This window comes from Vigna umbellata, chromosome 8 (assembly GCF_029865625.1).
Source record: "Vigna umbellata cultivar VRB3 chromosome 8, Vumbellata_1.0, whole genome shotgun sequence".
In the NCBI taxonomy this organism is placed as follows: Eukaryota; Viridiplantae; Streptophyta; class Magnoliopsida; order Fabales; family Fabaceae; genus Vigna; species Vigna umbellata.
The window spans coordinates 36,800,565-36,813,614 of NC_142172.1; the positions used below are offsets into that span (position 1 = coordinate 36,800,565).

General features: G+C 31.3%; 1 protein-coding gene and 1 pseudogene across 1 annotated transcript; one reads left to right on the forward strand and one right to left on the reverse strand.

The window, feature by feature from the left end:
* Positions 1-733: 733 nt before the first annotated feature.
* LOC124830920 (oleosin Ara h 11.0102-like) lies at positions 734-1,453 on the forward strand. Its single transcript, XM_047304789.2, has one exon. The coding sequence runs from the start codon at positions 796-798 to the stop codon at positions 1,252-1,254; it is 459 nt and encodes a 152-aa protein (XP_047160745.1). The 5' UTR covers positions 734-795; the 3' UTR covers positions 1,255-1,453.
* Positions 1,454-2,687: 1,234 nt separating this feature from the next.
* LOC148194619 (polycomb group protein EMBRYONIC FLOWER 2-like) lies at positions 2,688-12,040 on the reverse strand (annotated as a pseudogene).
* Between the last annotated feature and the right edge of the window lie 1,010 nt (positions 12,041-13,050).

The following is a 13,050-nucleotide window of genomic DNA, read 5'->3' on the forward strand; positions in this document are numbered from 1 at the left end:
TTGAATTTAGGAAAAAATTGTCTGATATCTCCTTCAACTTATCTTCCGATTAAATTAGGCACAGTGGACGGAGTTAACTAATTAATTAATTAATTAGTTAATGGCAAGAACCTAGGCACGCTGCAACGTCGCCATCGTATTTAATATGAGCTTTCGGAATTTTCCGACAAAACTCCAATCATTATATTTCACGTGTCTACTATTAGGCAAATGCCTTCTTTATTAAATTCATTGCAAACATGCTATAACATCTTATAACATCTGATTGTCCACTTTGGGCCTATCGAATCTTTTCTGAATTAGGGGGTTATGATGCGGGCATGAAGCACATGAGCTTCAAAATTATATATAAGGAATTACTCTATATATTATATAACTTAGTAACAGTGTATTATATAACTTAGTAACAGTGTAGATATAATTGTTACATAAAGTAGAACCTTTTATCTTGGTATAAGAAGTCATTTCAGTACCGTTCCTTTTCACTAGAGTTACAAAAACAAAAGCCACCTAAGTATAGTATAACACCGTTGCACAGACCTTGGATTCTTATCAAATCCGAAACTATGCCAGAAACAAAAATACATACAAAGACCTAACGTGTCATAAAAGGAACACATAGGTTTTACATGCAAGCCATGCATGAAAAGCTCTTCAACAAGTGTCACACCATTCCTTTAGGTCCTGCCACCCAACCCTCCACTTACTCTATCCTCCATATATAATCATTTCCTGCACATCAAACTCCACCACATTGGCCACTAACCCTTCACTTTTCTCTCATTTTTCACCACCATGGCTGACTTTTCCTACCACCAACAATCACAATCTACTCAACCATCCTTTCGCTTTCGCTACCGTGATGATCCACACCAACAAACCCTTTGCACCCAGGTGGCTAAGGCAGCCACAGCTGTCACCACCGGTGGCTCCCTCCTTGTCCTTGCTGCCTTAATCTTGACCGGCACAGTCATTTCTCTGACAGTTGTTACTCCACTATTTATCATTTTCAGTCCTGTTTTGGTTCCTGCAGTCATCGCAGTTGTCCTCCTGAACCTTGGATTCTTGGTCTCAGGTGGGTTTTGTGTGATGGCTATCACTGTGTTGGCATGGATATATGGATATGTGACTGGGAAGCACCCACCTGGTGCTGATCAATTGGACAGTGCTCGTCACATGCTCTTGAACAAAGCACGAGAGATCAAGGACTATGGACTAACCCAGCAAATCAGTGGTGGAGCTCAGACTTATTAATGAATGAATGAACAAATCAGTGGTGGAGCCCAGACTTATTAATAAATGAATGAACAAAGTTAAATGTAGTTTTCCTATGTTCTCATCGATTTTGAGTTTTCTCATCATCACTTTTGTTAGTGTTTTCAGTGAATTAAGAAAATCTATTTGTCTGTTGCATTTTTTTAAAGTTAATATCCAATTTTATGATTCTGCTTGCTGCTTGTTCTTCTCTACTCTTTATATATATATATATCAAGTGCAATTTACATTTACTTTTCCTTTTCTTATTTTTTCTTAAACTTTTATATATATATATATATATATATATATATATATATATATATATATATATATATACTTTCTTTAGCTTTAAAATTGTTTTTAACCATTCTCATGACCCATTTTGAAAAACAAATTTGATTTATTTTGATAGAATTAAAACAACTATTTTGAATCATGGTGACTAATTTTTTAATGAGATTATAAAAATGCATAGCTTGAAAATATATCCTTATATTAAATTATCGATAGCGGGTATATATCTTTATATTATATTAAACTATCTATCTTTATATTATACTTTATATTATATTGGGGTCGGGGTCGGGATTAATGTCAAAAGAATGCAGGAAGAAAACCTGTTGTGTAGAAAAACTCCCCTTTTCTTTATTCCTATTTTTAAAAAAATACAAATTCTAAGTGTTCGCTGGGAAATCCTTGTTTTGTTGGAATAGCCAAGTGAAACAATATGTATAACTCAAGAGATTGTTGGTATATAAAATGGGAGAATAGGTTCAATGAAATATAGTTTGTGGTGTAAGAGACGTCATAAAAAGGAGATAGAAATGTTTTAACGAGAAATACACATAAATGATGTAAGAGACGTATGACATACTTATCCAATATGTGACGAAATGATAAGAGACGGGATAATCATAGGCTAAATCAAGATACATTATTTTGCAGGAACTGAATTTTCCAAGGCAGAATCTCAGTCACGAAATTAAACATTGTATTCACAGCATATATAGTCCAAACAAAATTAAACATTGTATTCACAGCATATATAGTCCAAACAAATAGTAAATTTACTGAATTTAAATTTACTGAATTTAAATTTACTGAGTTTAATCATGAATTGAAAATATGAGCTTTGAATCATGAATTGAAAATGTGAGCATATATAGTCGAAACAAATGGTAAATTTACTAAATTTGAATCATAAATTGAAAATGTGAACCTGAAAATCTCTGTTAACAGAAATAAACAGAAAATATATGAAACAGAAATAAATAGAAAATACATGAAACTGATAGCTTGCTTCAGCTCCACACAACAAAGGAGCAATTGAAAGTTGGAAGGTAGTAATAGTACAACAAAGATAGCAATTAAAAGTTGGAAAGTAGTAAAGTACAACAAAGAGAAGTTTTTTTCTTTCTCATTTGTTTCTTTTATTTTGAAAAAGGGTTAGGAAAGGCCTTAGCTTTTGGATCTTATTTCTGTTCCCTGTATTGTTGAAGAATGGCAGCGCATGCAGCCACAGTCTTTGGCTTTAGAAGACCCATATCATATAGTTTTATCATAAACAATCTCCAAGCCCTGCCAAATCATTCATTTCACAATTATAAGTAAAGCCACAAAAACTGCCAAAATGAAATAATATATATTATATGAAAATCAAAATATGCAGAACAAAAATTGTTTAGGAAGCTCTATTCCAAGAAAAATAGAGATTATTTCGAAAGATATATATAAAAGAGGCTTACAAAATGATGAAAAGTGTAGAATTAGGTAAAAAAAATTAGAACATGGAAAACACAGAAGTGATGCTAGTTACCAGGCTAATGGGGTGGAATCGACAAGCTCAGCACAATGATATTTTGTGAAAACTTCGTATGCCCAATTCATATGGCCATCTACCAGCACACTGCCACAAGAACAAAATTAATTACAGATACCAGAAAGTAGAAATCCAAAAGCAACAAGTTCAAATCCAAAAAAAAGTAAAGGATTTGAATCAAAACAAGAACAACTTACCGATGTTTCTTAACAAATGAGGTCCACATAGTTACGAACCGTTTCTGATCCTCAGAAAGACCAAGAAGCTCAAGTTTCTGTATATCAATTTTCTCAGTTAATAATGATTCCTCAAAACATAACTGATTTTGTTGTTTAGAGTTAAAGAAATTGAAAACAGAAAATGACTTATACTCTTCTATCTTCAATCACTCGAGCGCCCTCATTAATTTCATCCTCACTGTCTTCATCCTTTACCACTTCTTCAAGATCCATAGCCTTTGTGCCCCCAAAATATAGCCATAAATCAGTAAAAACAGGCATAAATCTATAAAAAAAAACACAAAAACTATAAAAAAAATGTCATTTTTCATCACCTGGAATGTGTGAGAATGATAAAACGTTCGCTTCTTCCACCGAGCAAGCCTGAAATGTTTTGAAAAATAATGATGTCAAAACCTATATCCATTATGATCTTTGTTCATTATATCAAGATTATAGTAGAACATGTTTTATTTAAGCACTACGTAAAGTAAAAACTATGGTTCAATTTTTCTTATATACAACTGACTTTTATAATATAATAATAGTAATATTTGATTTAATTAATAACATTTTAACAAGTGATTACAGTATATATCATTACTTCCATATAAATTTTAAAAAAAATCACACTTACATATTTGGGTCATAGTGTTGACTTAGTAACTTCTCTTTCTCTTCAGCTTGTGTCACTGAACTTGTACCTTCATTCATGGGTACATATGGAATAAAATCAGGACTAGGATGTAACATTATTGCATTTGAAACCTCATCTTGTTGCACAACATCTTGTTGCACAACATCTTGTTGCACAGCATCTTGTTGCACAGCATCTTGTGGCACAACATCTTATGGCACAACATCTTGTGGCACAGCATCTTGTGGCACAGCATCTTGTGGCACAGCATCTTGTGGCACAGCATCTTGTGGCACAGCATCTACCCCATTATCATGCTCATAATTTGGAGAGACACGCCAAATAATACGCCAATTAGTTGCATTTGAAACATCGTCTTCTACCACAGCAAGTGCCCCACTATCATGGTCAGACATTGCCAGGACACAATCTTTACCAGTATACACCACAATTGCATTTGAAATCTCTTCATGATCAACTTCCTGCACTCCACGTGTCTCATCATGATCAACTTCCTGCACTCCAAGTGTCTCATCATGATCAACTTCCTGCACTCCAAGTGTCTCATCATGATCAGACACTGATGAGACACAACATTGAGACGGATCTGATACTGCATTTGAAACCTGTTCCTGCTCAACTTCTAAAGTTGTAAGTGTCTGGTCTTTCTGATCAGAATTTGATGGTCCCATGGGTAACATTACATTATTTGAAACCTTGTCGGGCTGGTTTTGTTGCACTGCATTTGATCCATCGTCAGAAACAAATAAACAAATATTGGTAGGGAAATATCCGAAGTAGCATATAAAACAATTGCATTTGAGTATGTGATGCAATATTAATGAGTGTTCCACAACTAGTAGAACATAAATTGCATCACCAAGTAAAGTAACTGATACAAATAGTTGTAAGTCCCACATCGACGTACCCATGTTCTCCTGTAGCCGAGCATTCGCAATACCAATACGTAGTTCCACATCTAACACTAGCGGATCTGTATCATTTCTTCCATGAGATGAAGTTTTCATCTTTCTGCTCTTTGGTTTTTTGACACTTCATAAACATACTGTTAGTTAAAATTTTACTTCATACCACGGATCTATATGAGGGGTTAGAAATTTCATATTTGCAGTGTGAAATTAAAATAGCTTACCAGTACATAAAAGTATCAACTTTTGGATCAATGAACTGCATCAATTTGCAGGGAAATTAAAGAATCAATTTGAGGACCAAACCCTAAATTCTCAGAAAACTTCATATAAAGTATAGATGTGTGCCAACAATGATACAGAATTATAAAAATTAAAGAGAAAATGTTCGAACCTCTCGCAACCAGTTTTCGTTCTTCACAGATATAGATATAGATGGAAATTCTTCTGATTCCTGCAGAATTATTCAGGCTTACTGTAATTTCGTCATCGTAAAGCTAGTCAGAGTTTTCAGAATTACTTACCGAAAATCCAAACCTAAATATCTGGTGCGACGACCTTAAGTGGAATTTTAAACTCTGAAACAATAATTCAGCAGAAAAATTAATAACATATTAATATTATCAATTGATAAATTTAGGGTTTTGAGTCAAAAGTCTTAACCTTATAGTTTATACACTGTACCAAACAGATTGCGCAGGTGAAATTCTCAGTAACTGCCATCAAAACTTTTAAGTTAATTAATATAAAACTAATTGCTGTAATGTAATTTAATAATTAGTTATTAATTATTCTAATCAAATCAACAGATCGTAATATCATAATTTATATATAGTTGAATATAATCATTAATTTTTTTTTAATCCGTTAAGAATATTCTAACATAGTTTAACTGTTTTTTTGACTAATCTGGCCTTACTAAATAAGCAAGGAAAAGAGTAAGAATAATATTAAACTTACCTTCGAGCTTGTGCAACATGTTATGGTAATACCTGATGTTTAAAAAAAAAAATTATTAAAACAAACATAGCAGAATAATTACTCTTCCTCCTATTAGTGAAAAAAGAATAAAAAACTGAAATATTATTTTGGTCTTTTAATTTTTATAAAAAATTCAATTAAATATTTTAAAATGATCTAAGTTATTTTTATTAGATTAATGTTAAATTTTTAAAGTTATTTTGAAGTTTGATTGATTCCATGATAATCATTACAAAAAGATAAAGGCGGTATATGTAAATCATCTTCTGTAATAAATTAGATACGTGTAATAATAAGTTGTAAACTGTGCAAATCTGATCAAGAAAACAAAATAAAAACATACAATTGTAATAAACATGATTAAACATGATTAATTTTTTGATAATAATATTAGAAAAAATGTACTCTTTTCAATTTCTTTGGATAAGTTAAGGTTAATGTAGGTGGTGTTAACTGAGGAATTGTGGAACACACAACAATGGGATCTTTCTTCACAAACAGCATACGAAAATACATAATTATTTTTTTGGGAATTCGGGATGTGTTATATATTATTATTCTTAACATAGAGATTGCCAGAAAAATAAAGTATTATTAAAAGTGTAATTTTGCTTTGATGTATTAAGCTTTCTATAATCCCTTTGGTGTGTACCTTCTTAAGACTTCTTAATTTGAAATGTGATTGATATATAGTAATGTCTAATAAGATTTGATAACAATATTAAAAAAAAGAATAAAAAACCTCCCCATGGAAAAATTGAGTTAACATTGTTAAGAAAATACTTTAGGAATATTTTATTTTTAATTTTAATTAAGTCAAAGTTTGTTCCTTATTTTTAGGATTTAGTTAATTTTTTAATTATGGGTTAGAGTAGTGGATTAAAATTAGAATAAAATGTTACTGGGTAGTTACTTTTTAAGTTTTATATATTGCACCAGTTTCTCATTATTTTGAATTAATAATACAGAAGTATTTTAGCTTCAAGCGTGCTACTGTTTTTATTATAAAAAAACCAATAATTGGTATCTAGAGCTTTTTTTCTTACGGGACCTTAGAATGGATTCTAAAACAAGCTTCTCCCAAGCAACTCTTCCAATTTTCAATGGGGAAAACTATGATCTTTGGGCTGTTAAAATGGAGGCTTACCTAGAAGCTTTAGATCTTTGGGAAGTCATAGAAGAAAATTATGAAATCCTTCTACTACTTGACAATCCCACTGTGGCCCAGATAAAAAATCATAAGGAGAAGAAAACCCGAAAAACAAAAGCAAAGTCATGTCTTTATGCTGGCATCTCTGCAACCATCTTTTCCAGGATCATGACTCTCAAATCAGCAAAAGCAATTTGGGATTATCTGAAGAGAGAATATACTGGAGATGAAAAAATTCGAAGCATGCAAGTGTTTAACTTGATGAGAGAATTTGAACTTCAAAGGATGAAAGAGTCTGACACAATCAAGGAGTATTCAGACAAATTGTTGGGTATTGCCAACAAGAAAAAATTATTGGGAAATAATTTTGAAGATTCTAGAATTGTTGAGAAAATTTTGGTGACAGTACCAGAAAGGTATGAAGCATCTATTGCTTCTTTGGAAAATACAAAGGATATTTCTAAAATCACTCTTGTTGAAGTGATACATGCCTCTAAAATCACTTTTGTTGAAGTGATACATCTAAAATCACTCTTGTTGAAGTGATACATGCCTTCTAGGCCCAAGAGCAACGAAAATTGATGAGGGAAGATTATGCCATTGAAGGTGCTCTTCTAGCCGTGAGCCAACAAGCAAAAAACTACAAGAAGAATCATCCAGCCAGCAATCAAAGCAGTGCAAATAATTACAACAAAGGAAAGGGTTAAAAGAAAAATTACCCTCATTGTCAACACTGGCAAAATGGGTCACCCTCCATTCAGATGTTGGAGGAGACCAGATGCTAAATGCATAAAGTGCAATCAATTGGGGCATGAAGATGTCATATGCAAGAACCAAAATCAGCAGCAGGAAAAAGATGCTCAAATTGTAAATGAAGAGGAGGAAGACCAACTTTTTGTTGCAACCTGTTTTTCAACCAATGCTTCAAGTGAATCTTGGTTAATTGATAGTGGTTGTACTAACCACATGACCTTTGACAAGGCACTCTTTAGAGATATGAAACCAACTGATGTCACCAAAGTCAGAATAGGTAATGGTGATTATATCTCAGTCAAAGGAAAGGGGACAGTTGCAATTACAAGCTGTGCAGGCACAAAATTTATTTCCGCGACATTCTTTTCGTTCCAGAAATTGACCAAAATTTGTTATGTGTTGGTCAATTGATTGAAAGAGGATTTAAAGTTATTTTTGAAGACAAAAATTGCTTGATTAAAGATGCAGCTGGTCAAGATATGTTCAAGGTGAAAATGAAAGGGAAAAACTTTGCTCTAAAACCATTGGAGGAGGAGCAAATTGTATTCTCACTCAAGGAAAATGTGACAGAAATCTGGCACAAAAGACATCCTCATCATATGTTGGGTGCTAAAAGTTTCTCTTATTTTGCAGCAATGGCTGCAACATTGGTTTTGATCCTTCTCAATGTGGTTATGGTTTGCCATGGAGGCAAAACAATTTCTTTCATCAGGAAGGTCAATAGGACTGAGGAAATGCCCTACAAAGTGATGTATTTGCTACCCATCTAGCTATAATGCTCCTCAGCAAGTTCATATAATAATAGGTGACCATGTGGAAAGGGTCATGATTGTATCATGGATGACCATGAATGAACTAGGAAACAATTTAGTATCTTATTGGAACGTGACATACGAGGAGGACCTTCTTGATTATGAAGACGAAGAAGAGAAGGAGCTTGAAGGTGCTAATAAAATCAATGGTGAAGCTATCAAGAAGGGTTATGCTGGAATTCATAGTTCAGGATTCAAAGATTTTTTACTAAAGCCAGATTGACACTTCATGGACTTTTGCAATTCCTAAAGCAAAGAGGAGTGTTAAGAAAATGCTTTAGGAATATTTTATTTTTAATTTTAATTGAATCAAAGTTTGTTCTTTATTTTTAGGATTTAGTTAATTTTTTAATTATGGGTTAGAGTAGTGGATTAAAATTAAGATAAAAATGTTAGTGGGTAACTACTTTTTAAGTTTAATATATTACACCAGTTTTTCATTATTTTAAATTAATAATACAGAAGTATTTTATGTTCAAGCTTGCTACTGTTTTTATTCTAAAAAAAACCAACAAATATCCTGTCAGAGACAAAAAAGCTAAAATTCGTACCTGTAATAAAATGAGACAATTCCTGGTGACCTGAAGCATGTAAGCAATTTCATGTTAAAATGTATACCATATTTATTTATTAGAAAATTACTGAAAGTTCAGTCACTACCACCAAAATAAATAAATAAGAATTTGATATTATAAAAAAAAAATTAATACTTTTATAGACATTTTGTATAATGAAATTTACCAAGTGAAATGAGGCAATAAAGAAGATGAAGATGACTCTTCTTTCCTTTCCTGTGTCCTGCCAGAAGCTGCTTCCATAGCTGCTCCAAATTCTTCAAAACTAGTTGAGATTTCAAGTTTCTTTGATATACCCTTTTCAAATCATAACAACAACAATCAATTCAACTTCTCCATTATAGAAATTCAGTTCTTTTGTGATGTTTATCTGCACCAAATTTTACTACAACAAACCTCTACCTCTGAATCATTGGAATCTCTAATGGAGATGGTGCTGCTTGTTGTTCGACTATAATGTTTCAACCAATACTACAACATGAAAAAAGGTTTGAGTACTACATCTATCACAATTGTGAACACTAAAGAAGAGATAAAAGAAAAGCCTGGACAAAACCAGTTTTCATGAATAGCATATATTTAACTACAACAAAAAAAGAAAGAACCAAACCAACATCGAGCATCATCAAGCAATGCAAATGCAATAACATGTAATACCTTCAAATTACAAGAACGAAGTTGGGTGCTAAATTGAATCTCAGTTCGATATTGCAAAGGAGAATCTGGAGATATATTCAAAATCTCATAAAGAAATTTCAGAGATACTTTTCCATAAACGCATTTCTCTCCACCAGATGCTGTTAAGATAGAAGAAAATTATATCAACACATATATATAAATTAGAGTTAAAAAATTACCCTTTTCAATAACAAAATCATCCGTAACGTATTCAGGGTTTTAAAAGATGAGATTTATTTTGGAAAAGCAGAAGTTAACAACTGAAGCATGTATCTCACATTCATTAGAAGCCACCTCCGAAGTCAACGTTCTTGCATTGACTGTAGACAATGAAATTGGGTTTTCCACTGAAAAATAAATAGTTATAAAAGGGAGTTTAGTGAAAAATGGAGCTACCATCATATGCAAGCTGATGATATAAGAAATGATATGTATACCAGAAGTGAGAATGAAGAGAAAATATTTGTCACAATTAGTTTCCGCAGCTAACTTTTCGATATGAGGAAGCATAAAATTTATTCGGACATGATTAATTCCATCCCAATCTATTCCAGTGGGACCTTCAAACGTGGATATCCGACGAACATGATACCTTTCTTCCTTTGAAAATCAAAACAAAAAAGTATTATAAATGTTAATAGAATAAGTAATTGATCTATAAGAAATTCTTAATGTAAGAAACAGAAAATGATTAATAAGAAGCACTGTTCCTACCCCTGTGGGTTCCTCCTTTGGATTCAACAGCCTTCCCAGACAGATACACATAGGAAAAAGAGATTGAATTTCTTCTACTTTCCACGACAGCAAAACTGTCATTAGAATCCTATATTTTCAAATCACATACTTAGCATCAAATAATATACATATTTTCAAATAATAGTTAGTTAGGATAGTTAAAACTAGATGAAAATTAAGCTTTGTTAATTTTAGGAGCAAAATTTTCTTTGATTTGATAAATGGGAGAGCAAAATTTTTCATTTAAAATGAAAACTGTTGTGAATATACTTACCAATTTAGAAATGAATTCTTTTAGTAATTTAAATCTTGATCATTATCTAAGAGTTTTCTAGTGGTAATTTAAATTATTGAATCTAAAAGAGTAAAAATACTTGATGTAAAGGATATTCATAATACTTTATTGGTGAATTTGTAGAGACTTTCATGTAAACTTTAGTTCGAATTAATTTTAAGTGAGCTTTTATCTTTGACTCCACTAAGCTTTCACGTTAAATTAACTAGACTTTCGTGAATAAAGTTGGAGTGAAAGAATTTTCTTTTAATCTTTTAATATTTGGAAATTTTCTAATTTATTTATTTAAAATATCTTTCACAGTTTCTTAAATTTAAATTTTTTTCTAATTATTTTATCTCTCATTTTAGTATAAAATGTTATAAATTCTTAAGATAAATGAATTGCCTCTTTATATTATCACATCCAAACATAACATTAAAGTTTTACTTTTCCTTACAACTTAAAAAGATGAAAATTATTTTCATAAGTGAATTGAAAGAAGAAATTTATGTTAAACAAGATGATTGACATCTATTTCATAAAGAAAGACTTAATAAAAAAACAAGAATAAGTGTACCTTGTATGTCAAACACTATGAACTATTGTAATTGCATTGTTTGGAGATGACTCAATATTCAATAGAAACCATTTGTAATTGATTGAATATTTCAAAAGAGAAATATCGAAAGATATGAGATGAACAATATGAGTTTGTTGCATTATTTTATTAAACATAATTTTACCTCTTCTTGTGCTTAGCCTTTCTGTTGTGGTACAAGCATCTCTGAAGGAATCTTGGCTATAAACAGATATGTATATCATTAGAATAAAACACAAAATAATATTATCTTCAAATAAAAAAATATATCAGACATGAGAAACTTCTGAAATAAAACTTCCAAATAATCACATAAATATAAAGAAGAATGGTAGAAGGAGTACGCGAGACTGGATTTTGTTGTAGATTTGTACAGGCCTGCAATAAACATTGAAACTGTTTGATGCAACAAGCTTCTGCTGTTCTGATAAATTGGTCCAGATATATTTAGCGTCTGGTTGATTTGTGCTTCTTGAATATCTACATGGGTAAACAGATTTCAGCATTTCTTATGTTGCATCACTTTTGAAGTTGGTGGAAAATTGCAGGAATTCCATGAACTTACCTTTCAGAAGCTGCACCTTGCATTTTTTCTGTAGGAGTCTGGTTAAGATCTAACATTTATCCGAAACTCGAAATATGGAAAATTATCGAAAGCAGCAAACCTACACAGAAAATGGTGCAAGAAATCATCAAAACCTATCTAAGATGAAGAACCCAACCAAGTGAAACGTCAAAATACCTAGGATGCAGGTCCCCCTAATTGGAACGTTACTACAACACTTTTTTACCAATATGGTCTGATTTCATTCAAACTAGTGTAAGTTTTTTAAAAAAATCAGAGTTTAATACAATTTTTGTGACAAAAAAGTCATCATACGACGTTCATTCTCAGTAAATTCACCGTACTCAGTATAAAAAATGAAAAAAAAAGTCACCGTACGATCTCTATCTTATTTAGTAAAAATACTGATTCAAGTTTTTTTCTTTTTATTCATCATCTACTTATCAAGTATATTTTAAATAAGGCCATTCATATATTGATTTACTCGTTGAATCCATGTAAATACATATATTTTTGAAAAAAAATACTAAAATAGAATTAAGAAATAATACACATTTTATCTTATTACAAAAAAAAAACAAAAAGGTACTAGAGAAACTCAAAAGAAATCTCACTTTTTTTTTTCATATTTCTCTAAAATAATACGATTAATTAAGGTATAATAGGATATACACTTATGTGAAAAGATTATTTGATTCTGCACTAACAAGTTGTAAATAAATTGTATAAGGGATCAAAATATTATTTTCAATCTAAAACTTTGAAATAATTTTAGAAATAATAAGTTTGAAAGTATTTTTTCTTGCATAGATTTTACTTATGTGGATTCAAACTCACATTAAGAGTTCTAACAAATGCACTGTAACATATAAGAGACTATAGGAAGAAGAATGAGAGTGAAAGAATCACTAAATAAGGGACTAATGTAAATGAGAAAAACAATTAGTTAAACAATTCATGTGTGAGATATCAACAATATTATCAAAAGTGGAAGCAACAAACAATAGGAAATCAGATTAATCTGAAATATTAAAGAATATCATTTGCTTATTCAAAACTACACCCA

Coding starts and splice junctions, on each gene's coding strand:
- LOC124830920 (XM_047304789.2), top strand. CDS start 796: ATGGCTGACTTTTCCTACCACCAACAATCACAATCTACTCAACCATCC.